Source organism: Vulpes vulpes, chromosome 8, assembly GCF_048418805.1.
Source record: "Vulpes vulpes isolate BD-2025 chromosome 8, VulVul3, whole genome shotgun sequence".
NCBI lineage: Eukaryota > Metazoa > Chordata > Mammalia > Carnivora > Canidae > Vulpes > Vulpes vulpes.
The window spans coordinates 76,512,731-76,540,515 of record NC_132787.1 but is presented as its reverse complement, the minus strand read 5'-3'; the positions used below and the strand labels follow the sequence as shown (position 1 = coordinate 76,540,515).

At 43.3% G+C, this 27,785-nt stretch overlaps 1 protein-coding gene and 1 pseudogene across 5 annotated transcripts in view; one reads left to right on the top strand and one right to left on the bottom strand.

Moving 5' to 3' along the window:
* Positions 1 to 1,207: 1,207 nt before the first annotated feature.
* ACOXL (acyl-CoA oxidase like) overlaps positions 1,208 to 27,785 on the top strand; it is a 348,114-nt gene continuing 321,536 nt past the window's right edge. For 4 of the 5 annotated variants that reach the window (XM_072767158.1, XM_072767157.1, XM_072767160.1 and 1 more), the window contains exons 1-2: positions 1,242 to 1,492; positions 22,832 to 22,928. In XM_072767158.1, the coding sequence (XP_072623259.1) occupies positions 1,368 to 1,492; positions 22,832 to 22,928 (222 nt within the window). In that variant the 5' untranslated portion in view covers positions 1,242 to 1,367. Of the gene's footprint in view, positions 1,493 to 22,831; positions 22,929 to 27,785 lie in introns of all 5 variants that reach the window. The other variant, XM_072767161.1, reaches the window with a different exon arrangement.
* Positions 6,211 to 11,137, bottom strand: LOC112916852 (uncharacterized; annotated as a pseudogene).

Genomic DNA, 27,785 nt, shown 5'->3' with positions numbered 1-27,785 from the left:
CTAATCCCCAGAAGCTGTATGCTGTCTGATGTGGGAAAAGGGATGTTGCCGGTGTGATTAAACTACTGATTTTAAGATAGAGATTACCCTAGATTATCTGGGCGGCCAAATATAATCACAAGAGTCCTTATAAGAGGAGGCAAGAAGATCAAGTCAGAAGGAGGGAATGAGCAATAGAAAACACTGAAAATGGAAGAAGGAAGGAGCCAAGACCCAACCAATTCAAGTAGCTTCTAGAAGCTGGAAAAGATAAGGAAAGAGACTCCCCCTCCCCCAACACTCTATCCTCCCACTTGGAGCCTCCAAGGAGTCTAGGTCCACTAACACCTTGATTTCAGTCCTGCAAGATCCATGTTTGACTTCTGACCTCTGGAACTATAAGAGAATACATCTGTGTTGTCTTCAGCCACTCAGTTTGTGGTCATTTGTCACACAGCCACAGAAGACTGATAGACAAGTTCTCTACTCACCTAATGACAGTGGACAGAATCAATACCGACTGCTTCACCCCCCACCCCCACCCCGCAGGTCACCTCCTTGTAAGGGAAGAGCTAACATTTCCTTTGTATTTAAAAGGAGAATCAATACAATATGTGAGAGTTCTGCAGAGAAAAGGGATAAGGAATCACCACTAAGTTTCCTACTCCCCACAACAAAAGGAGGGGCCTGGGAGATGAGTTTAGTGTTCGTGTTCAGTGTCCTGTTCTGTCTGCATCTCCCAACTACTCTGCCCTGCAGTGGCTGCAGGCCTGGGCTACCCCCAGATTACAAATCATATTAAAGTTCACTGTAATGCCCAGTTTGGGGGCAGCAGGGAATCGAGCTGAGCTGCAGCTGAGCCGGAGCCTGAGTGGGACCAGATCGTCTTGCATCCCGGGAATCGGCTAAGAGGCTGGCATGCAAGATCTGCTGAGTAAAATGTCTTGGCTCTGAGCAGCCAGGGCTTCCCGTGCCCACATCCACCTGACCAACTCTCTCTCTAGGGTTCTAACACTTGCTTCCTGTGCGCCCACAGACTGGAGGCACAATGGAGTATAGGACACGAGTGGTAGAAACTAAAGTTCCAGGGCAAGGCAGTAGACTGAGCTTCCTGGGGAGGGCGAGAGGAGACCACGATAGGAGCCCCGACTTCCTGGACAGCTCGTCCCTTGTGCCCAGGAAGCAGAGTGTGTGTGGGGGGGAGGTCGGCTCGCGAGGGGTGGGGTGGGGGGAGGGGACAAGAAGATGAGGAGGGAGGAGACAGGCTGCGCAGCGCTCGCGGATAAGAGAGCGCGCTCGCCGGGGCCCCACGTGCGGGCAGCGGGGCGGAGGCGCGGAGGGAAGTGGCTCCGGGGCCCCCCAAGCAAAGCCAGAGGCACTGCCGCGCGATGGAGCCGACCCCCGTCCCGGGGCTCGGGGACTCGTCCCTGCACCGCTACCTGGACGGCGAGTTCTGGAGCCTTAAGAGCGAGCTCAGCACGCTCCTGGGCGGCAGCCCGCTCTTCCGCCACAGGTACCGTGTCGCCGCCGGGCCGGCTGGCCGTGTCCCCTCGGTCCCCTCGGTCCCCTCGGTCCCCGCGCGCTCCGGGGCGCTCCGGGGCGCTCCCGGCCAGGGCGAGGCAGCGCCGCCCTACCCCGTGCAGATGATGACTCTCCTCCCCAGAGGTGCGGGCCCGCCCACGGCCGCCCACTTAACGCGCCCGCAGGGAGGGTGGCCTCCGCCCGCCCAGCTCGCTCCGCCCGGAGTCGGGGTGCAGGGCTGGGCCCCGCAGCGGCAGGCGTGGTGCTCCTCCGGGACTCGCGGGTGGAGGGTGGGGCTCTGCTCCTGGACCTCAGTTGCCTGAGCGCCCGCCTCTCGCGTCCCACACCGGGTGGTGGGAGAAGGGGCAGACAGGGATGCGGTGGGCGTGGACGGCGCCCCGGGCCACCGTGCCGCAGGGTCCGGAGCGGGTGCGCCCGAGCAGGTGCGCGGACCCCGCAGGACAGCGTCGGCCCGGTGGTGCCTGCCCGGAGGAGTGCACATTTTCCCGGCACGGGGATGCACTGGCCCTGCACAGGACATATCTGGATGTCCGGGGTGGGGCAGGCTCGCAGAGGCCACCGAAGAGCACGGGGGCGGGGGCGGGGGGGTGCCGAGTGCACAGCTGGAATGCAGTGGGGGGACTTTGGATGTAGGGGGGCTCAAGTCTACATCATTTGAGGCCACGACAGCCCTGAGAAGTGGGCAGAGGGGCTGGTGCTTCTCAAGTTGACACGTGGAGAGGAGTACTCGGTGACCAGCGGTCGGGACCAGAACTCAGCATGTGTGTCCCCCTGGGGCTCTTTCTCCTGTGCTCCGCTGGGCAGGGCAGCTGACCCCTTCGCGGGCAGTCTGGAGAGCCCACCCTTATTTTTGGCTTAAGACTTCATTAATGAAACGCCAGTGTGTTGCAAAGGAGGATTAACTTGTTAGCCCGTGCCCAGTCAGCCCACGTTTAGCTTATCGCTCAAGAATGAGCTGGGCTGAGGCTGAGAGATGCCTTGCCCTTGCAGAAGAAGTCAGGGTTCCTGCCCTGGAAGGGGGTGGATTTAGGGAAGGTGAAAAGTGAAATGTGTAAGACCAAGCTGTGTCCTGGAATGTCTTCCCTGCTTCTCTTTCCCTCTGCTTCATACATAATTCATTTATGTCATGGCTCTCAAAGTATGGTCCAGGGGCACCCAAGACCGTTTCAGGAGATTCAAAGTTAAAACCAATTTTATAATGATACTAACATGTTATTGGCCTTTTCATTCCCATTCCCCTATATAATATCCCAAAAGGTTAAATGCAGAAGCAGATATGAAAAGTCAGCTATCTTCTATTAATTCCTCCAATTAAAGGGATTTGTAAAAATGCAGAATAATGCCCACTCTTATCACTAAATTTTTGGGGGGGAGGGGTTGGAAAATATAGTTTTCTCACTGAAAATAATGAGTTTATTAGTTATTTTCAAATGATAATATATATTCAAATATTTTGTCATAATTTCTAATATGGTATAACAATAAATATTTGGGGGCCTCAATAATTTTTTTGAGTTTATTTTTTTTCTAGAGCCATTTTAGGTTTACAACAAAATTAAAAGTATAGAGATTTTCCATATACTGCCTACCCCCATACATGCATAGTCTCCCTCATTATCAACATCACCCACCAGAATGATACATTTTTCTTTTACCAAGATTGAACATCATGATCACCCCAAGTCCCTAGTTACATTAGGGCTCACTCTTGGCACTGTCCATTCTATGGTTTTGGACAAATATACAGTGACATGCATACATCATTACGGTGTATTATACAGAGCATTTTCACTGCCCTAAAGATCTGTGCTTTGCTTATTCATCTTTTCCTACAATTCACCCCTGGCAACCATTGAACTTTTTCCTCTACGGGTTTGCCTTTTCCAGAATATCACATGGCTGGAGTCATACAGTATATAGTCTTTTCAGATTAGCTTCTTTCACTTAGTAATATGCATTGAAGCTTCCTCTATGCCTTTTTGCGGCCTGATAGCTCCTTTCTTTTTAGTGCCGAATAATATTTCATCGTCTGGATGAGCCACAGTTTATTTCTACGTTCACCTACGAAGGGCATCTTGGCTGCTTCTGAGTTTTGGCAGTTATGAATAAAGCTACTAGAAACATCTGTGTGCCGGTTTTTGTGTGGAGGCCTCAGTAGTTCTTAAGAGTGCAAAGAGGTCCTTTGAGTTATACTTCTTTCTGCCATAGCCCTGTCTCACATCTTGACAGAAATCTGTTCCTGTATTTCTCCGTCTTCTGAGTGTAGTTCCTGGGTTGTCATCTCTTTGCCCTTTGCAATTTAGGGAACTGCAGTTTAAAATAGGGAACAGAATTCTAATATTCTAACTGATGACCTGGGCCAAGCAAAAGGTACTTCCTTGTGAATTGCACAACTTGCATAGGCATCGAGGGAGAGGCACACCAGCAGCAGGTAGCTTATTTCCCCTATGCTCACCATCAAGTCATTCTACCTTACTGAGCTGACATTTGCTCACCCACAGGATGGGGATAGTATCTGTGCTGCTAGGTGAGCAGCTGAGATGAGAAACTGATGAATAGGTGTTCAGTGATGCTGGCTGTGCTGTGACACCAGTCCCCCCGCCCCACCCACCCCCAACAAAAAAACTCACCAAAAAAAGCACCAAAAAAGAAAAAAAAAAAAACCCTCCATTATCTTAACAAACACTTTTCCATTCTTTCCAGTGTCTGTTTATTGATTTCATAAATTTGGAGTTGTAACAAGAGGCTAGACTAAATTTCATATCGTTTTCCCCAAGTGATTCAAGATTCTGATACCTATTTGATAGGTCACACTGTACTCTCAGATTTGATCTTATCATGTGTTAGAAGACACTGATCCTGATTTCTTGGTGTTTTAACATTCTGCTGGAATAGAACGCTCCATAGGAGACCAGAAATAAAATTTCTCCATTCACTGGTTCACTGAGGCAATGTTGCATCTCCTATGACTAGTCTTCCTCCCCAGGCCTTTGAAGTTAAAGTGGGTGTTGTGGGGTGGGGTGGGGTTTGTGGCCACAAGGTTCTGTGAGTGCTGTGTGTGTACTGTGGGAAGTTTGTACAGGGTCAGGCACTCCCACGACATGAGAGGCCACAAAATAGTTTTCTGCCAAAAGAACAAAGATTGTGTAATTTCCGTGTACCTAATGGCTACCTCCTCAGCACGGGTTTACTGTGGACACTCTGCTCCCAGGTATGGTGTGAGCACAGTCCAGGTTCCCCTCCTAAGGAATGGCTTGCCCTCTCTCCTAAAGTCTGGCTTACCAGACTGATTCCACACTTCCATTCTGTTAAAGAGTCCCCCAGGTCCTGAGGATTTTGCCCTGGTTATTGAGGGCCATGTGACAGCGCGCTGTTTGTTGTGACAGCAGGAGGATTTGGGGAGACTCAGGGTTCCCCACTGGGGTTTGCAGGGAATGCTTAAAAGCAACATCTGAAATGAGACAAGCTTTTAAAATATTTTTGAATTTTTTTCTTGGCAAACTGGAGCCCTTTCCTAAGGGCCAGGCTGGTGGATTGGTGTGCACATGTAAAGGCATGGCACACATCCTCAAGAAAACAATCTACAAAGCCCCATTTGATATGGTTGGTCTCCTAAGACCTTCTCCCTGCCCTGCTATGAGGCTCCCTGGTTTTGCTGTGCTGGCTCCCATCACTCCTGCTTTCTCTCTACTTCTTTGGCTTTCCTTCCTTAGAACAATGCACATTTCTCCTCCTGACTGTTGATGGTTTTTCCCCTAAATCTTATTCACATATACAAGTATTCATGAAGACGTTCTCATTGTAAAAAGCCAAATAATATAGAAAACTTTAAGCTTTCCTAAATCATCCCCTCCCCAACTACTTTGTTCACTGTAGTAAAATGTACATATGATCAAATTTACCACTTTAATAATTGTTAAGTGTACAGCTCTGTGGCATGAAGTATACTCATTTCCTGTGCAACCACCACTATCATCTCCAGAACTTCTTCATCTTCCCAGATAGAAATTCTGTACCCATTAAACAACAGTGCCCCAATCCTCCCTCCCTGCCAGCCCCTGGCAACCACCTATTTCTATTTTCTCTCTCTTGACTGTTCAGGGAAACTCATATAAGTGGAATCATACAATATTTGTCATTGGCATTTGGCTCATTTCACTTAGAGTATTGGCATTGGCATTTGGCTCATTTCACTTAGGGTAATGTTCTCAAGGTCCATCCATGTCATAGTATGTGTCAGAATCTCATTTCTTTTTAAGGCTGAATAATGCTCCATTGTGAGGGTATACCACATTTTGTTTTTCCATTCATTCATAGATGGACATTTGATCCCCCAACCACTTTTCATACTTTAGTGTGTTGTAGGGTTTTTTCCTGCTTCTTTTTCTATTTTTCTATGAGTTCATACAGACGTGAACGTTATGTCTTTCTATAAAGAGGATCGTGCTGTTTATTTTATTCTACTGCTTATTCTTTTACAATTTGATTCTTATTTTCGTTGGTGTGATGTATGAACATTCTTTTTTTAAAAACTTAAACAGTTCACAATTTTATTTTCACATTTCATAATACAAATGAAAATTGCTTTTTTTTTTTAAGTCCCACTACTCCCCTACCAAAATTATTCCCTCTTTGAATAGGAAGGGGGAGCAAGTCTTCCTTTTTCATGTAGTTAGAAAACACCCAGAGTCACAGCACTGTGATCTGGTGAAATAGAACAAGTAATATAAAATAGGCATAAATGATTCCCATCTCTCCTAATCTGTCTGGTCGAGTCATTATTGACTGAGTGAGCACCATCACAGGGCAGGCAGGCAGGTGGGAAATCTCATTACAGGGGGCCCCGGCATCATTGGCATGTGGCCTCCCTTAGGCAGCCTCATTTCAGGAGCAGGTCCCATCACTGGCATTATTCCAGGAGGAGGAGGGCCCATCTTTGGCATCATGGCAGGGACCCCCATAGGGAGTGCTGGCATCATACATGGCAAGGAGGACCTGGAGACTAGGGGGAGATGGAATCATTGCCCCTGCAGGAGAAGGCGCAGAGAATGGAGTAGGAGGTATCTTTCCTTCTCAAAATGCAGTGGTTGTTTTGTCGATCAGGCTCTGAGCCTACTCTTCCATCTATTTCTGGTAGTAATCTTACACATTCTCTTCACGTTTCCCACCACTGCAGTGTGTCTTTCTCATGGATGGAGACCCATGGGTGAGGTGTGTGTCCCAGTAATCACAATAAAGCAGAGAACCAGATTGTTTAACCAGATTCTTATGTTATCGACCTCCATATTCCTAAATAAATATGCTCAAACGGCCACTTCTTGACTCACTATAATAGAAAGGGAAGATTCTCACTATTGCACCACTTTCTTTCCCTAGTCTCTGAATATTAGCATGTCACCATTTTTATTTAAATCAGTATCCAGCGTTCACATTGTTATGACTCTATAAATATTATTCCCAGCCATGCCCCATGACATATCCTATTTCATTACCTTTCTTTTACAACTTTTTATTTTCCTTGGAGATAGCAGTTTCTCCCTTTACTCAATTGCTGTTTTCTATAAACTTATCACTCACTGACCCCACACTTTGGGATAGAACTATTACACTCCTCTCAACCTGGTCAAACCAGTCAGGTAATTGGCAGTTCCCCTTCCATGCCCCCTCCCGCCCCCCAAACCCCACAAAGAGCACAATTATCCTGGAGACCTCCTACTGGGGTTTCCATGTGGACTAGCTTGCTTTCTTTCTTTCTTTCTTTCTTTCTTTCTTTCTTTCTTTCTCTTAGATTTTATTTATTTATTCATGAGAGACCCACAGAGAGAGGGAGAGACACAGGCAGAGGGAGAAGTGGGCTCCCTATGGGGAGCCCAATGCAGGACTCAATCCCAGGACCCCGGGATCATGACCTGAGCTGAAGGCAGCCGCTCAACCGCTGAGTCACCCAGGGGTCCCTGGACTGGCTTTCTACACCTCTCTTCAGTGTTATGTTGAGAATTTTCTTTGCATCTCCTCTGTAGTCAAGTCACTTTTCCCGGGCTTTCTTTCTCGGTTACCCTTTCTGGGGGAATGGAGGTGGCCACAAATTCCTTAATGCTACTCTTGCTGAGAGGTGTGATTGTGTTCTCTCTCCTTGAATCTGGGTGGCTTTGTGACTGCTTTGGCCAACAGGATATGGCTGTAGTTACAGTGTGCCAGTTTCAGGACTCAGCCCTGAAGAGACTGGTACCTTTCATTTCCTGTCTCCTGACATCTGGAGCTACCACGTAAAAAGGTCTACTAGCCTGTAGCTGCCATGTTGTGAGGATACCCAAACTAGTCCATGGAGAGAGGCTGCAGAGAGAGAGGTAAAGAGTTGCCAACCCATTCCCAACTGCTCTAGCACCCAGCTGTGAAGTCATCTGAGCTGGGATCCCAGACATTGTGAGGGAGAGACAAGCCATCCCTACTTGTTCCTGTGTGTCCAAATTCCTGATATAAAGCATAATGAGAATATTAATGCATTGCTATTTTAAGCTGCTAAGTTTTGGGGTACATTGTTACACAACTATGGATAATCAGAATAGTCTTTCATTTAATAGCTTCCTGAGAAAGAATACGAGAGAATTATATTTTTAGGATTTAAAAAAAAGATTTTATTTACTCATGAGAGACACAGAGGGAAAGGCAGAGACACAGGCAGAGGGAGAAGCAGGCTCCCTGCGGGGAGCTCCATGCGGAACTCGATCCCAGGGCCCTGGGATCACACTCTAAACCGAAGGCAGACACTCAACCACTGAGCCACCCAGGTGCCCCTGTTCCTTTTTTTAATAGCGCCTGTTGTTTTCTGTTGCAAAATCTCTTATTTTTTGAGATGTTCTTTTCTGTTCTCTGCTTTGTTTCCTTTGCCTCCCCCCTCCCCCCCCCTTTTTTTTTGGATTTGTACTTTTGACTTCTCTCTTTTGTGTTAGAGGCTTTCCTTAAATGTCTAATTCACCTTGGGCATTTGCTCATTATAGTAGCAAAGTAAATAAGTAAAATGCTGATTATAAACAGGCAGGGGTGTTGGCCACAAGCTTCCCTCATCATAAGAATAGTCTTTTCAGTGGCAGATCAGTTTAACTGTTTTTAGACTGAATTAATTTCTCCAGAGATGACTCTTTGGGTTTCCTGAGGAATGGTGGGTGGTGAATGAAGGACCGGCAGGTCCTAATCCTGGCTGCCAGAAGTGATCATGAGCAGTGCTCCTCCCTATGTGACTTTAGGCTGATTAGAAAACACTCCTCTCCCAAGACATTTGACTTCCATTTGCTGGAAAATACTTGCTAACTTTGATTTTGTTACAACAAGTCACTTTATGGTCATCTGCTGGGAAGTTGTCAAAGCTGCCCATGATATGCAGGCCATCTGTGAGGTTTGGTTAAGCCTTGTGTATGGTAAGTGGGGCCTGAGGCTGAGGGGTCTCCCTCTGGCCTCTCTGTTTTTGGTGTGGGGCCTCTCTATTGCCCTCATTCTCCTGACAGTGAACCCCCAGGCTTTGATGGGCTTGGGCAGGGACTTGGAGCCGTCAGAGGTGCCTAGAGCCTCCAATTCCCAAGTCTTAGTGGAGTTCTGTTGCACTAGCTGGTTGGCTTCTCAGCCTTATAAACCTACCATTCTCTGTTCTGCTAAGTCAGCTACCTGTGCACTTGCCTGTTCACTTTCTACCTGCCAATATGTTACTACTATTGCTTGTCTGCTGTTAGTTTCTCTCCAGTTCTTGATTGGCCCATATGGATAGTCACTCTTGTTTTAGTTGTAGAGAGAATATGCAGCTTGCATTGGCTCTAGGCGTGGTGGCTGGAATTCAGGCTCATGGGTGATGCTGCCAGGAATCCCAGGCTCTGCTCTCTTCACATCCAGACAGGTCCTGTCCCCCTTGTGGCCATCAGAGCTTTGGGCTCAGCAGCCAAGTGGGAAGAGAGGGCCTCACTTGGCATCCAGCCTGGCCCAGGCCACCCTCACCAGCCAGCTGGTTGTTGCCATTGGCTTTCCTTGAAGTAGGCACTGGGGCATAGGACCATCAATGAGAACCATGTGGTTGGTGGAGCAAATGGGAGACTGCTAAAGAAAAAGTGGGGTGATAGGGCTCAGAGAAGGGGAAATGCGTGCCGGCCAGACTAAGGTGCTAGGCACCCATTGTTGGCTTTTCCCTTAGTCTCTGGATGTTTGTAGGAATTGAAGTATGTCATGGAAGAGGCCCTGGGAAGCTATGACTCTGCCTTAAATGAGAAGTTGAGCTTCCCTCTCCTTGTTGGCATGATTTTGATCTGAAGATGAGCAGTATCTTGGCTTTTCTGGGTGGGGACTTGCTGACTGATTGCAAAAGCAAATGTTATACGTGCATGGGACCAATGTTTGTGTAAAGACATTAGGGCATATGGGCACTTATTCCTCACTGCTTCAGGAGGAACTGTCGAAATTTCTGAGGATTCCTGAGCCCAGTTTCTAACTGAACCCATTCTTACTGTGTTGTGAGATCTCTGAACTGCGAGCTGCTCTCAGAGAACCTTCCCATAGTCTGGGGAGCAGTTCAATCCCAGCAATGGCCCGAGCCTAAGAGGATAATGGACTATGGCTGCCCACCACTTTGGTCTGTCCAGCCTCTGTCCCCTTCTCTCTCTGCAAAGCTGTTGAGATTCTCCTGCAACCTCCTAATAGGGTGCATATTTATTTTTTATTCACCTTGTGTTGTGCCGAGTTATGATAGTATCTCTGGTCTTTTTAAGTTCACTTCTCTCCATCACTAACTTAAAATGTCAAAGTTGACAGCATTTATTCTCTGTCCTCTCTCCATAAATAACACTTTGCCAGTTAATTGAATCCAGGAGATGAGAAAAGGTCTTACATGATTATGACTGTGGACAAGTGATGACATTTGAGCCAAGCAACGGCCTCTGATTAGTTGTCTTTCTGTTCATTTTTTTTTAAAGATTTTATTTATTTATTCATAAGAGACACAGAGAGAGGCAGAGACACGAGGCAGAGGGAGAAGCAGGCTCCATGCAGGGAGTCGGACATGGGACTCGATCCTGGGTCATCCAGGATCACACCCTGGGCTGAAGGCAGCCCTAAGACGCTGAGCCACCCGGGCTGCCCTTGTCTTTCTGTTCTTAATGATGACTTTATGGACCATGTGGAAACCTCTGGTTATTTAGACACTATCTGTGGGCTTACTGAGAGGGCTGTGGACTCCCAGCATCCCCGCCTTCCCACGTGCTCCCCCCACCGCTCCCTGGCTGCCATGGGTGAGTACTGACTTAACCTCTTCTTGAACCTTCATGAATCTCAGGCCTTGATGTCTCAGTTGTAATTAGCCCCTGAGGGAATCTCCGTGTCTACCTTCCCAGTTCCCATTTACTTGTAAATGGACAGGAGTGGCGAGGAGGCTTTCAGGGTCTAGCAGGGGCCCCTGGCTCCTGTGCATATCGCTTGACCCACTGAGGGTGCTTCCTACATAGTTGAATGGGTGCTTGTTGAAGATGAGAGATTTCCACTCTAGATCCCTGCAACCTGTGTGTACTGGTGTTCTATCAAAAACACCCTTTGGTTGACCAACAGGAAACACGAGGCCTGGCTTGATTGCAGAATCCGCCATTCCATGGGCAAAGCATGGCCTTAGGAGAGAGCCAAGGCCTGGTTATATCTGTAGACCACAGTTCTAGGCTCCTCCAGTTAAACTGAGTTAAGTGGCACCGCACACTAATTTCTGTTTCTCAGCTAACCTCTCTTGTGCTATTTCAGCTTCATGCACGCTAAAAATATAACCCTCTATGTTTGAAGTATCAAGTCTCATTTCTACGCCAGATGCTGTCCTGGAGGTTAGGATCACCACGATAGTAGCCTGGGTCTTTCAGGAATTGCTCCTTAGGCTGAGTGGATGCAGAACCCTCAGAATCCTGGGGTTGGGTCGGGGTGGTGGGGGGAGGAAGAGTCAGAAGCAGTGTCTGCCACACATACCTTTACCTAGTGAGGAAGCCTGTCTGAGTTTGTTGAAAGTTTGTATTTTTGTCTTGGGAGATTTAATCTGTTTCTGTCCTCTGCTCATCTGGCCACATTTCTCCCTCTACTTCCTAGTCTCTTCCACCCTTTCTCCTTACATCCCCTCCCTGCTCCATCCCTCCTGAGGACTTCTCCCTGCCACAGACACCCCACTTCTCAGTGGATTGTGCAGAGAGACCAAGCTTGCTCCTCTGCCTTCTCATAGCCCCTGCAGCACCAAGTAAGGGTAAACACCCTTACTTGAATAGTAAAATAGTAAACCGGAATAGTAAAATAGAAACTGGAAGCTTTCTATTCCAGAAAACAACTATGCCATCCCTGGGGAGGCAACAACAGGCTCTGGCCTCTTGAGGGCTAATGATAATGTGTGACATTTTATTGTATCACATTGTTTGGGGACCCTCCATCTACCCTTGTGTCTTCTAGGCTAGAGTCTGAGCTCCTGTGGGGTAGGAACAGGCCTGACTTGTTTTGAGTTCCTTGTGTTTAAGGTGGCGGGGATGCTTGATGCAAGCTGGGGAAGGAAGGCAGAAAGAGAGGACTGAGAGGTTCAGTCACTGCCTGGCAAGCCAAGGATGTGGTGTGTGGATTAGAAGTTCCTCCTGTCAGGGATTCCTGATGGCTTTTGTCTCTGACTGAGAGGATCTTTTCTTCCTCTTCCTTCCTTTCTCTCGATCTTCATGCCTTCCTCAAGCTACTTGCCTAGACTTTGCCAATCAGAAGTAAGTGTACATCTCTGTGGTTGAGTGAACTTCACAGCTACAATTAAAACCGCAGTGCTTAGAAAACCCTCCCTTAGTATTTTCTGTCACCCTTGTAGGTTCAGAGCCCATAGTCTTTGACAGTTACCACAGGATGATTCAATGGTTTCTGTTTCCACTCAGGGTTAGGTCATCCAGGCTGTGCAGGGGCTCACAGGGGTGGGCGGAGGCTCTGGAGGTGGGAGGTCAGGTTGTGAGGTAGCTGTGGTATTTGCTAGAAGACGAGGGTTTCTCTGCTCACTGCCTCAGGGGATCTGTTCTTCACCACCTCCTTTCATTTGTGTGAGTGCTTGGCAGCCAGGTTGTACCTCACTTTCTAATGAAGATGAGCATTTTGATTTTTGCCATTTTCAACAAGAAGAGATTGATGGGGGAGTTTATCCTGGGCCCAGCTGGAGATGTCTCCTAAAGCAAAATTATAAAAGGGACCAGGATGATGGTACAGGTTACTGAAGCAGAGCCATGCTGGGAAATCAGAGTTGATTTTCAAGTTCTTGTCCGAATTCATTCCAGCAACATGGTTGCTGCCTAGAATCACGTGATGGTCCAAGACTGGGCACCATGGATATTTCTTATCAGGAAGGCATTCAAATTTGGTGTATGAAGATGCACTTTCTATTACACCCAAACTGATTTTGAGGAAAAAAAAAGATACACAAACCACTTCTTTAAAGTGGTTTTTTATTGGTTGGGTTTTTAAAAGGTTTTTCAAAAAGTGCAAAAGAACTTTTTTGTTGTTGATACTGTTGCCTTCTTTCTTATTTCTTTTCAAAATGGACTTTTAATTTTGGAATAATTTTCAATTTACAAAAAAAAACTGTGAAGATAACACAGAGAGTTCCCAAAAACCCATAACCTCTGTCTGGACATGAGAGAAATACCAGACAAGCCAAACTGAAGGATATTCAACAAAATACATGACCAATGCTTTTCAAAAGTGTCGAAGTGATGAAAAACATGGGAAGATTGAGGAACTGTCACAAATCAGAGGATGCTAAAAAATCATGTCAACAAAACGCAGTGTGGCATCTTGGATGGGATCCTGGAATGGAAACAGGACACTGGTGGAAGAAGTACAAAAATTCGAATGAAGTCTAGATTTTAGGGAATAGTAATGAACCAATGCTGCTTTCTTAGTTTTGACAAACGCGCCAGGGTTATGTAAGATGTTAACAATATGGGGAACCTTCTGAGGGGTATATGGGAACTCTCCCAGAGGAACCACTGTTCTGTTTTTTTTCCTACTATATTTTAATTTTGTCAGTTTTAGAATTTAATGTATGTGAAATCGCACAGTATGTTCACTCAGCATATTTTTGGTGGTATGCTAATTCGATTTAATCTTCTATAGCAGTGAAAATGAATGATTTACAGCTACGGTAGACACCAAAGATGAATCTTATTAGCCGTGTTGAGCAAAAGAAGTGAGACACGAAAGAATACATAAGGTCTAATCCCAGTTCTTTAATATTCAAAAGCAGTCAAAAATAATTTACAGAGTTCCAAGTCATGAGAGCAGCTAGCAGTGGGCAGGAGAGAGGGAGTAATGATTGATAGAGAGACTCTGTGTGCTGAGATTCTGGAGAAGGGTGACTCTGTGTGCTGGAGATGTAATGTGATTCTCCTTGACTTGGGTAGGGATTGTACAGGTGTGCTTTCCTTGTGAGAATTCATTAGGCTATAATTTTATGATTTATGCCTTGTTCTTGGTATATTACATTATTTTTTTTTGGTATATTACATTATTATTAAAATGTGTAAAAGTAAGATACTAGTTCATGCCCATCAGTTGTGTGTAGGGGGGGATGAATACACAAGGTATTGTCATACAATATTGTATGACAATACCTTGTGTATTCTCTATTGATACATAACAAATTACCTCAAAACTTAGCATCATAAATGGTAATGTGTATTATCTCACCTGGTTTCTGTGGGTCAGGAATTTCAGAGCATCTTAGATAGGTGGCTCTGGGTCTGTCATGAGGTTGCAGGTAGGATGTTGGTCAGGTCTGAAGTCATATAAAGGCTTAACTGTGGCTGAAAGATTCACTCTCAACATGGTCCACCCACATGGCTGTTGGCAGGAGGCCTCAGTTTCTCCCTGTGTGGACCTCTTGATAAAGTTACTTGGGTGTCCTCATATCATGGCGGCTGGTTTCCTGAAGAGCAAGTGATTCAAGAGAGCTCAGCATAATGTTTTCTAGGTTTAATAGATGTCATGTATGTGTATCACTAGTACATTCATTTTTATTGCTAAGCAGTATTCTTTTCCATGACTATACAGGTTTTTTTCTCTGTTCTCTTAGTGATGGATACTTGGGTTGTTTCCAGTTTGGGACTATTATGAGTAAAGGTGATATGAACCTTCTACTATAAGAATTTTGTGAGCATTTGGTTTCTCTTTGGTAAATATCTAGGAGTATAATTGTTAAATCATAAAGTTAGGTATATGTTTAATTTATGAGAAATTGACTGACAGACCTTTCCCCAAAATGATTGTGTCATTATATATGTTCACAACAAATTATGGGAGTTTTGGTTGCTCTACATTCTTGTTAACATATTATTTTGCTATTAAAATTTTTTTTTTTTTAGCCATTCAGGTGGGTATATGGTGGTATCTCATTGTGGTTTTCATTTCCATCTCCATGGTGACTAGCGTCACTGAGCACTTTTTTTGTGCGCTTATTGGCCATTTGTATATCTCTTTTGTGAAATGTTTGTTCACATCTTTTGAGAGGACATCTATTTGTGTGTATGTGTGTGTGTGTGTGTGCATATAAGTGTGTGTCATTCACGCATATAGTTTTGTGTAGCTACCAACACAATCAGGACATGGAACTCTTCCATCACCATAGGAACTTCCTAGGTTTCTCCTTTAGAGTCAGATTCTCCCCATCACTCTACCCACTGGTGGCCACCGATGTATTCTTCATTGCTATCATTTGTCATTTTGAGAATGTCATAAAGTTGGCACCATATGTGATTTCTTGAAATTCACTTTTTTCCTACTCAACACAGAATCTTTGAGATCTCTTCAAGTGGTTGTGTGTACCAGTAGTTCACTCCTTTTTATTACTCAGTAGCACATTGTATGGCTATACCACACTTTTGTCCCCAGTTGAGGGACATTTGGATTCTTTCTAGTTTTTGGCAACTGCAAATACAGTTGCTATAAACATTCATGTATAAGTGTTCATGTAAGCAGATAATTTAATTTCTCTTGGGTAAATACCTGGGAGGGGGATTGCTGAGTTATATAAATCTATCTTTAATTTCAAAAGATGCTGTCAAACCCCTCCAGAGTGGCCATACCATTTTTTATTCCCACCACCAACAAAGGAGCAATCCAGTTGCTCAGCATCCTCCTAAACACTTGATATTGTCAGTATTATTTCCTTTAGCTATTCTAGTAGGTGTTTATGATTAGATTTTTATTTTTAATTTATTTTTATTTTGTAGTTAGTACCTTGTAGTTTGGTCTTGATTACACATGTGAGACTTCCCAGAGAGGTGTTTTACTCATGCTGGATGTCTACACCTCACACCTCTCTCGGGGAAGATGAAATTAGTATCCCATTTCAGTTTTTGCTTGTGGCATACCCTGGCAGAGGTTTTCAAGTTTGTTCTTAGTAATGGCACTGTTTTGTTTTGTTTTGTTTTTTCCAAGCTAACTCCTATACAGAACACCAAAAGATAAGTCAGATGATGGTGATATTGCTAGGGCCCTCTCTATACCCCCACAGCTGTCCTCAAAGTGTCCCTCACCTCCTAATATTGACACTAATGCCATCCATCCAGGATCTTGCCAAGGCTCTTAATTCAATAGGGCTTCTGTCTGTTACCTGAGGCATAGAGAATATTTGACATATCTTGAATCTTATAGATTGGAGATAGATTTGAGAACAGAGAAAAATTATATATGTTAAAATACCAAAAAAACATTGTTTATAATTTCTACCCCATTGTTATACAAATAGCATCTGAGATGGCCTATTAAAATTGCTAAATGTGGAGGTTGATATTTAAAGATAGAAAACACGCAGATATTCATGTTGTGTAGGGGTTTAGAGAACTCGGGGAAGTGGGGAGTGTTCCTAAAATCCTGATTTTTTCCCCATTGTAGAGATTGTTACCTTTTTTATTGAAAAATGTTAAGAATTTACATATCCTTATTAAGCTAATCAGGTGCTCAAGCTTTCAGGAAGTTTCTAAGACTTCTTCACCTAGCTTTAATTTTTTTGTTGCATGAATACTTTATGGTGGCAGATCAATGAAGAACAATTGCCATCTAGTGGTCATTTTAAATGTACAATTTAAAATATCTAAAAAAGAATATTTTTTAAATGTCTTTTTTCAAATGGTATTTTAATATGTTTCAGAAGTTGGAACACATAAAAAGGTAAAGTACTATTTTCCATTTGCCACATTTCCCCCACGTCTGCCCCTCATATGCAAAAAGTAAACACTGTTAGTAGTTTATGGTGTGTCCCAGAAGAGAATAAAAAAATAGCAACAACATATACGCAAGCAAATATGTAGTCTTCTTCCCCATCCCTCCATCACTTTGAATACAGAATTTCTTTAACTTGGGTATTTATCAGTAACCCAGTTTTTCTTGAGTTCTGTCTATTTTATAGTTTTCTAATACTTTCTCAGTTCCTTTGGCCAGTGTGTGTATCATTGTGCATTCACTGTCCTCACTTGATCTTGCAGTAAGTAGGTCTTATTTTTCTGCATAGATTAATGTAAAATAATTATTCAGACTTGAGTCCTATGTGATGCTTTGTATCAGTATGAGCACGAAGCTTAATTTAATGTGAGATAGATGTGAATTAAAATTTTAAAGTAGATTAATAACAACCATTTTATCAAAAAGTTACTGGAATGGAAACATGAAGAAAATAGCTAATAACTTATGTTTTAGAATCTTGTCTGTATAACACACTTCATGGCATTCCCATAGGCTCTACTACCTACTCTTCATAGTGTGAAATGTCTCTTGATCCACATTTTTCTTTTTTGACTACAGAATTCGTAATTAATGAATACTAGCTTATTAAAAAAGAGGATATGTCGTTTGTATTACTCTATAACCTACATATGCTCTTTACATGTGTGAGGACATCCAAAGAATAAGTTTCTAGAAGTGGAATTGCTAAGTCAAAAGGTTGGTTCATTTGTAATTTTGGTAGATACTGTCTAATTGCTGTATGTATAAATTGGTACAATTTATGTACTCCATTCCCATCTCCCCCACCAGGCTAGTGCATAAAAGTTTGCCAACATGGTGTGTTATCACACTATCTGGATTTGTTCATGTAATAGGTAAAAATTGATATTTCAGTGTATCTTTACTTTGTGCTTCTTTTATCGCATATGACAGCAGAAATTTAAAATATATTTGTGAAAATAAATAAAAATGTATTTGTGATATTTGTATTTCTTATTATGTGGGCCATCTGTTCAAATCACTTGCCTACTTGTTGGTCTGTTTTTAATAAATTATAGGAGCTTTCTAATTAGGGAAATTGGCTTCTTTGCAACGACATCAGTAATAAATATTTTGTTCCATTTTGTCATTTGTCTTTTGACTAGTCTTATTGTTTTGTCATGCAAAAGTTTTTGCTATTATGAAGTTACATTTCTCATGATTTTCTTTATGGCTTCTAAATATTATAAACAAAAAAAATATTATAAACAGTTTTTTGCATTATGATTATAAAGCAGTTCATGTTTTATTTTAATACTTTGTGGTTTTATTTCTCCCCCATATTCAAATCATTGATCTACTTGGAATTTATTCTAGATGTGGTGTGAAATAGGAATCTAACTATTTTATTTCTCCCTGTTGGCTACCCCACTGGAACATCTCAATGTCTTGTTTTTTCTAATAATTTGATGTCTTACCTTTGTCTTTACATATATTAAATTTCCATAATAAGCATTTACTTCTGTTTCTTGACATTCTATTTTTTTAAAAAAGGTTTGTTTATTTATTTATTTATTTGTTTATTTATTTATTTATTTATTTATTTATGTATCTATCTATCAGAGAGAGAGAGAGAGAGAGCAGGGACAGAGAGAGAATCCTGAAGCAAACTCCCTACTGAGTGCAGAGCCTGATGTGGGGCTTGAACTCAGGACCCTGAGGTCATGACCTGAGCCAAAATGAAGAGTCCGCTGCTCAACCAGCTGAACCACTCAGGCACTCCTCTTAATTTTCTGCTTATTTTGCATTAGTTAAATTACTCATCTTATCTGATAGAGATCATAGCTCTGCATTTTTAGAGTTTTTTTCTGGGTATTTTTGCTTTCTTTTATATACAAACTTCAAATCCTTTATTGGCATTTTTAAAATTTAGATCATATTGGATGTATAAATTAACTTAGGAAGAAGTTATTTCTTTATAGTATTGTCTTCCTATTAAAACATACAGTGGAGTGGGCCTGGGTGGCTCAGTTAGTTAAGCAACTGATTTTGGCTCAGGTCATGATCTCAGGATTCTGGGATGGAGCCCCAAGTCAGAGTCAGGCTCTCTGCTCAGTGAGGAGTCTGCTTCTCCCTTTCGCTCTGCTCCTTCCCCCAACTCATGCTATATCTCTGTCTCTCAAATAAATAAATAAAATCTTTTTAAAAACCCACATGGTACATATTTCTGTTTGTTCAAGTCTTTTCTTGTGTTCTTTAGGAGTGTTTTACAGTTTTATTCATATAAGTACATCTAAAAAGTTTATTCTTAAGTATATTTTTCTTTTATTTTATAACTTTTGCAAGTGGAATCTTTTCTTCCATGTATTTTCAAACTGATTGTTTACATATCCATATAAAAGCTACTGACTTTCATTAATTATGTTTCCTGTCAAACTCTTCTTGTTTTCAGTAATTTTAGTTGGTTGTCTTGAGGGTTCCAGGTATACAGTCATATTGTATCAGTTAGCTATGATGCAAAATGTAGTGCTTCAAAACAATAAGGATTTATTATTGTAGGTGGCTGAGAGGTTCTTCTGATCTTGGCTGGGCTCATTGATGAAGTCAACTGTGGATAGGCAGCTCTTTTGATCTTGACCAGGCTCTCCCAGTTTGGGCCTTGCCTGGAGGTACGCTGATCTAGAATGGCCTTGGGTGAGATAACTAGGCTCTCCTCACATGTCTCTTACTTTATATCTCTTGTCCACATGGCAAACTAGCCTAGGCATTTTCCTAGATTATTTTCCAAGCTTTTGCTTTTCTCAAATCTACCAATATTTTATTTTATTTTTTTTAAAGATTTTTATTTATTCATGAGAGAGAGAGGCAGGCAGAGACACAAGCAGAGGGAGGAGCAGGCTCCATGCAGGGAGCCCAATGTGGGACTCGATCCCAGGACTCCAGGATCACGCCCTGGGCTGAAGGCAGGTGCTAAACTGCTGAGCCACCCAGGGATCCCCACTACCAGTATTTTAATGATGAAAACAAATCATGTGGCCAAGCCCAGACTGAAGGGGTAGGCAAGTATACTCTGCCTCTTTATGGGAACTACAGTGTCATAGGGCAGGGATCAGAGGAGGTCTAGCATAGGGGCCATTAATACAATCAATGAAACATATGGATCATCTGTACATAGTTCTGTTTCATTCCAATTTCATTTTCTCTAATTTCTTTCCCTTGTCAAATTGCATTGGCTAATACTACCAGAGCAATGTTTAACAACCACCTCCTGTGCTTTTTTTTTGCAGAGCAAGATTTTGGATTTATTTATAATTTTTCTGTTTCCTAACTGATTAATTTTCTACTTTTCTTTTAATAATTTATTTTTTCCTTTCTTTTAATTATTTTTCTGACTTACTTAGTCATTAGCTTAGCAGGTAATACCCTACCCTGACACTCTACCAAACCTGTACACTCATCTACTAGTTGCTGTCAGTGTTGACTGGTATCAACTCATAGCTGAACTTCCATGGAATTGTCCTTGACTTATGAGCGTTACCTTCCCAGGAAATGGCTGAGGTTATACTTTCTGCCCACGACTGAAGGACAGGATGGGACAATGCCATGGTGCCATTTATACTCCAGAATGTCCCACTGAATCAGGCTAAGGCTAGACTTTAGCTGAGCCCATATTTTACAAGCTCCCTGACACCCTGTGTGCTCTGAAGGCCTCCTGTCCTCACTGATGCCCAGAACCCTACTGGATACCTACATTGCCAATTGCCAGTGGCTTGCTCTTTTTCTCTATTTTTCTTATAGAATCGTCTATGCTAGTATCTCTTTATTACTTATAATTGGATGATTTGAATATAATTGGATGATTTCTGGCTTGGCTTTTTTAAGAGGTTTCAGGGTTGGGGAGCCAGAGAAGCTGAGATAGTGGTCTGGGATAGCTCCTTTACACAACGTAGAGCCTTTTCCCTTCCCTGCTGCCACAGAGATAGGCTGCTTCTTTCAAACATGGGCTGTCCATGTGATTCTGCATGTTGCACTGACCCTAAACCTAGCTCAGGGACCAGTGAGCCTTCTTACTTGCCAGTTTGGTTTACCATTCCTGTCTTGCTGTTCCAGATCAGAGCTACAAGTTTTACATCTCAATGTGTTTACATCTTACGTTTAGAAAGTGAATTTTTACATGCATTTTTGAGAGTTGCCACCATTTGGCCCTTGTGCTGTGAGATCTCTTTCTGTGGTTCCTCTTGCCACTTCCTCTTGCCTCAATCCTGCATCAACTCACACAGGTTTTGCTTCTACGTTAGTTATCTGGAGAGTTTTGTTGACTCCTAGTTTCATTGACAATGGAATGTTTATTTTCTGTTCCCCTTAGGGAAAATGCTGATTTTATGCAGCAATGCTTATACTGAAATCCCAACTAGTTGTTCTGAGATCAGGTCTATTAGCTGACTCAAAAAAAAAAAAAAAAAAAAAAGGTTGTTTGGTTGATTTCTATGTCCTTTCTTATTTTTGGGAGAGTGGGTGGGTATTTTTTCACATTCCAGGATGAATGGTAAGTTCCCCTTGGATTTTTTTGTTATCTGCCAACTGAATGGTTGAGAGAAAACTAGGATGGTTGAATTGGTTCTTTCTTGGTCTGGGGCAATTGGCCAACAGGTATTTAGGAAAAATGTTTAAATGTGAGACACTGCACTGGTCCTGAGGGGCTACACAGTTCAAGACTTGGGACCCTACACTCATGCAGTTTGTATTTCCTGTTGGAAATGAACTTTATATAGGGATAATATGTGTAGTTGGCATGCTTTTTTGGGACATACATGAGAACACTGTCTTCAGGATCTAGTCATGAAACTATAGGAATCAAAGAAATTTAAGTTCAAACACCATTTAATGGGGTATACTGTCTCCAGGCCGTGGATTTGTGCTGATACTGTAAATACAGATCTAACACAGTTCCTGCCCTTGAGGAGGAGAAGGAGGGGTATGGGTATGAATAGAGGTTTATATTATTGAGCACTTACTATATATATGCAAGCACTGGGAAAAGCATTTGAGGTGATAATTCTTTGAGTTATATATGATTATTATTCTCATCTTACAGGTGAGAGAACAGAGGTACTGGGAGGCCAGGTCTCTTGATGTTGGTTGCACATTGGTGACAGAGCCAGGAATCAAATCTGAGTGAGATTTCTTCCAGGCTCAGGCTATACTTTGCGTTTAAACATTTTAAGTGACAGAGTGGAACTTCCCCTCCTGTGTCAGTTTAAGTTCATTGAGAAGCAGACACCAAGATGGGACTAGATGAGCAAATGATTTATGGGGTGGGGAGTGGGGGAACACTCAAATCTGTGAAGGATGATGGGAGGGAGCTAGAGGAAGGTCAGGGGGAAAAGCTTCAGAACGTGTGTAGGCAGGCCTGACACCATGAAATGAGAAAGCAGAGAGGGCACAATGCTGTGATAAAGTCTCAGTGGGTCAGTGTGGGGGTGGGGGTGTCTCCTGGTATAAGTTGCCTATTAGGCAGTAATTGACCTAATCTAGAAGCATGCCCTAGTCAGTTGCCACCAGCTGGGAACAGCCTGAGAGGAAAATCGCCTGGTGTGAATGCCACAATTAATTCCGAGGTATGGCAGCTGGAGGTTGTTGGAAAACTCTGCTCCCTACTGTGGGTGCTCTTGAAGGATACTCTAGGTGACACTTCTCATGGCTGCTACAGTCCACCCCTTGTACCACACAGATCACTCCCTCCTCTCCCATCTCCCCAAATGCTGCTCTTGAGTCATCTCAGAAACATGAAAATCTTTTGCTCCTGCAGAAGGGATGTTGAAGTTTTGTTTTAAGGTCACCCTGTCAGGAACTCCCTTCCTTCCTTCCTTCCTTCCTTCCTTCCTTCCTTCCACGTTGACCCCACTGTATTGAACACATGGCCTGTGTGTCCCACACAGCGGGTCTTCTTTGACATGCAGTATTGCAGTATTGCACAGGAGATGTAAAGAGATATAACAAAGTTGTCTGTTCTATCATATACCTTGGTTCAAAGGCTCTACTCAGAGTTACCACGTCGATGTCTTAACACCAACTGTGTATCTGTTCTTCACAGGTATGATTTAAGTCTGGATGAAATGAGAGCTTTGACATTTCAGAGAGTGAAGTTTATCATGGGTCTCCCTCTGTTAAAACGTGCAATTCAGGAACAGGTAAGCTTCATTATTACTTTGCTGTGATGTGTATATGAGTAAGAGAGAGAGAAAAAAAGATTTTATTGTTCTTTTGTTTGCTTTTGTGACTTGTGGAAACATGTTTATTTAGTCCCAGGGAAAACTGTCATCAGTATGGGGGAATGCCATCTTCAGCCCCCTTTTTTCTGCCCCATTCCCCAGTAACTTAATTGATCTTCTTCCCTTGCCCTGCATATTCACGTCTCCCCAGATCACAGGCTAGGGGGTAGGGGAATTAGCAGAAGTAATGAAATATATGTTCACAAAACAAATATTATTGGGGGCATAAAATTTAAATATCTGAGAAATGTAATGAACTAATTTTATAGGCTTTTAAAGTATTTAGACTTGTCCAAAATGTATGAGCTTGTTTGTCTAAACATTGCCATTCTAAACTCAGTTAAATTATTTTAGTCAACTTAGCCTCTTTAAAAAGAAAGAAGAGGGATCCCTGGGTGGCGCAGCGGTTTGGCGCCTGCCTTTGGCCCAGGGCGCGATCCTGGAGACCCGGGATCGAATCCCACGTCGGGCTCCGGGTGCATGGAGCCTGCTTCTCACGTCGGGCTCCGGGTGCATGGAGCCTGCTTCTCCCTCTGCCTGTGTCTCTGTGTCTCTCTCTCTCTGTGTGACTATCATAAATAAATAAAAAATTTAAAAAAAATAAATAAAAAGAAAGAAGAAAGAATACGTGATTAGAGAACTCTTCCATGATGCAAACATTAGGAGCTATGTTTTTAACCAAGTTTAAATTGATTTCCATTTCATTCAGCTTCATGGCTTCCTTAAACCTAACACTTTAAACACAATGAAACAGGGGCGCCTGTGTGGCTCAGTCAGTTAAGTGTCTGCCTTCAGCTCAGGTCATGATCCTAGGGTCCGGGATCCAGCCACATAGTGCTCTCTGCTCAGTGGGGTGTCTGCTTCTCCCTCTTCCTCTGCCCCTCCCCTTTACTTGTTCTCTCTCTCTCAAATAAATAAAATCTTTTAAAAAAATTTAAAAAAAAACCCACAATGAAAAAAAACAAAATTCCTGGTTAGACCCCTAGGAGAGGATCTTGATCCAAGGATAAGCTTCAGCTTGTAGATAGCTGAGGGAGTGGCAACTATTCTGCAGGGAGCCCGGCTCTCTTCCTGCCCAGCACAGTCTGTGAGGAGAGAGTCCGAGGACTGAGGTAGTGGGAGTCTTCCCCATTCAGGAGGCCACTGAAGGCTTAGTTCTCTGTGGAATATAGATCAGAGCCAGTGAGAGTGTGGTGGGGGTGAGGTCCATGTTTGAGAGTATATCACTACCCTGTGTCCCCGCTTTGGTTGGCTGTCCTGGATGAGGCAAGGACAGAACTCAGCATTTTCTTGTCAAAAGGCAGAGCTCTGGCACCCCCTGTTGAAGTAGTGTAGCCCCCTCCAAGGTGCCTAGGGCATACTTAAATGGAGAGGAAGAGAGGAAAACACCCACATAATGTGCCTGCAAAGCCTGAAAAATCATTTCATACCAAGCAGTTTGGCAAAGTGGTTTTCAAGCTAGTAAATTGTCTCTTGATAGAACATACATTTAGAGCTGTGAATACAACCAATAATAATAATAATGATGATAATAAAAACCACAAAAGACCTCAACCCTTTTTGGTTTCAGCCACTTTATGAGAGTCTGGCCTCCAGGACATCTGGCATGAGGCTGATTGGAAGGTGAAATCTTGACATGTGGTCAGTCTCCTGGACTTTTAATCAGTTCAATATGTCCATGGCTTAACTTAGTGTCAATGTTCAAGATGAAGGTTGATCCTTTAATGAAGTTTACTAATTGCTGCTTATCCCACTGAGTCTGAAGGATTAGCCTGTGTAGTCTTGCTCCTTATGAAACTGTTGATCCCTGGATCCAATTATCTTCCTATTTTTGTGGTTCCCTTTGTGGTCTGAGGCAGCCCAGACAACTCTGTCCTGGATGATTAGGTGTAGTTCCTGCAGGAGCCACAGGATTGGCCCTAGTCTATTTCTAGGATTTATTTCTAAATCCCCCCAGTCTATTTCTGTGAATTACTTCAGCCTATCTGGCGCTCCTCTCTGTGTGAATTCTCAAAAGCCAATGAACCTGAAGGAAATTAAACTAGTCGGTCATCAGTGTGGCAGGCTCATCTCTTTGGGTGGATGTCATGAAACTCAGCAGCACATCTGTGTTTGAAGGCTCTCAAATTCCACCCTGTAAACAGCTGGAGGAGCCGTCCACATCCAGTAATTCTAGAAGAAGTGTTACATGATTCATTCTGCCTCTTAATAAAAATATTGAGTCATGGCTGTACTGCCTGTTCAGAGAGCGTTCCAGGTCTTTCTACCCTTCCCTGGCCCCCATTTCGTGTTGCTGTTAGCTTTTTGTGGATGATCTGATGAACTCCAAGGCAGAATGCTGTGTGTAATGTGTAATGATGATGTTCTCAAGGACAAATGAGGAGTGAGTCTCATTCGTCCCAGATCTCTATGGACAGTCCATGGGCCAAGAATAAGCCATTAAAATATTTCCACTCTGCGTTTTCCCCTCTGCCATCTGCAATAGATTTGAGATGTTCTAATAATTTCAAAAGGAAAAACAATGTCTGAGTGTGACTACAGAGTATATACACATGTGTGTGCACACACATAGTGTAAACATCATTGCATCTCGCTGGTTTTTCCCACACCTGTTTCCAGTGATATCACATTTGTGCCCTTCAGCCAACTGTCTTATTCCTCTGCGAAAATCCTGGGTGGGTGGGTGGGGAAGTCACTGCCTCCCTGTATTTCCAGAGATGGGGAGACAGAGGAGCCAGGTGGGAGATCTATTGGAGCTTACAGAGGCTGCTCGCCTGCACCAAAATCACCATAACCAATATAACAGCTCAGACTTCCTGAGTACATCTCTTATGCCAGTCACAGTGCTAAGAACTTTAAGTGGATGATCTCATTTAATATCCACAACATCCAGAATGGTATTCCCATTTTACAGGTGAATAAGTTGAAAACCAGTAATTGGTCTGAGGTTATACAACTAGTAAATTGTATATATAACTAGTGGAACACAAATTTAAGCCCAGCTGGTCCTGCTTTCTGAGCCTGCTTCAAGCTGGTGGTTCTTGCCCTCTGGCTGCACACTAGCATTGCCTGGGGAACTTTCCAACCTCTGCTGTCCGGGCTTTCCCTCAGGCCGATCAAATCAGCATTTAAATTTCTCAGGTGATTCCGTGTATGTCCTGGCTTGAGTACTACTCTCCACTCTCCTTCTTTCCGGGTACTCTACCATCTACCTCGAATTTTTCCCATTCAGCATTTGGTCTCTGCCAATCATGGTTCAGGGCTGACTTATAGGAATGTTCCATCCCAGCACTTCCTTTCCAGGAGGAAGACAGTTGGGATCAGGCTATTCCTGGCCAACAGGAGTGAGGAGTGGGAGGAAGATATTTGATGTACCCATTCCATGACTGACCCCCACTCACCCCCTCCCCATCATCCTTTCTCTCACTCTGAGTTCTGCTTGTCCTCATCCCCATGATCCACAGGAGTGTTGGGCATGGCATATCATTATTATCTAAACCAGTGATTCTCAAAGTATGGTCTGAGGACCCCTGGGGTACCTAAGACCCTTTCAGGTACTATCTGAAAAGTGTATTTACAACTATATATGAACAACACTAGATTTTTCATCATAAACTTCAACCAAAACAACATATGGCAACAGATTGAGTGTAGAAACAGAGAGTCTAGCTGTCTTTCATTAAGCCAGATGCTAAAATAATTTGTAAAACAGTAAAACAATAAAAAAAAAAGTAAAACAATGCCATTCTTCTTATTGATTTTTTTTTGGTTTGGAAATTATGGTTATTCTTCATAAGAATTATGAAAATTATGTCATGGGTATAGTGATATTTTTAAGTGAATAAAAATTTTTAGAATTCTTAGTTTTAATTACTAGGATGGCAAATTGATAGACATAGCCCACATAAACAAAAGCTCTTTGGAATCCTCGATAATTTTTAAGAATGTAAAGGGGTCCAGAGACCATAAAATTTGAGAACCACTGATCTAAATCACCCACTGTTTTCTCAAATTAGCTTAAAGGGGAACTGGCAGGAGATTTATATTTATCATACTATAACTTTACATGGCCTTATATTTATATTATGTTTATTATGCTATAATTATTATTTCAACCAGAATTTTAGTCTCAGTTTGGGATGGTTTTTGTTTTTCTATTTAAAGAACTACCAGGTGAGTGATCATATCTAAAATGGAATAAGACTCTGAAGTCAGCTCACCTTAGAAGGCATTTGGAAATGGGCAGAATAGTTGCATTCCTAATTAACCCCTAAAAAAAGGAGCAGCCTTTCCCAGGAAGTTACACTGAAGCCATGGGTGTGTTGTGGAAAAGGAGCTTAGTAGAGAATATGCCAAGCAGGTGCGTATGTCTTCTTTGCCACTAGCCCTTTATACCAGCCCATCCCACCAAGGCCTGCTTTGCTGCCCACAAGAACTAGTGCCAGTCCTGATTGGTCCTGCAGACCATGACCAAGTCCACTTCCCCCACCCCATCCCAGTACTGGTTCCTGACCTATTTTGAGCTCTTGGCTCTAACACCCTAGCCTTGGCTCTGCCCTTGGCCCTCTGGCTTCTGTTTGTACTGGAACCCAGGCTTTTCCTAGTGGGCTGTGACAGGCTGCCCCTGGCTCTTGGTCTTGTATGCTGCCTTTGGCAGGAGTCCCTGTCCCAGCTCCAGCTCTGCAGACTTGGACGCTGGCCACTTGGCCAGCACTCTAGCCAGGCCAGCCCTGGCCACAGGGATGCCGTGGAGGATGTGAGCAGAGATGACAGGAC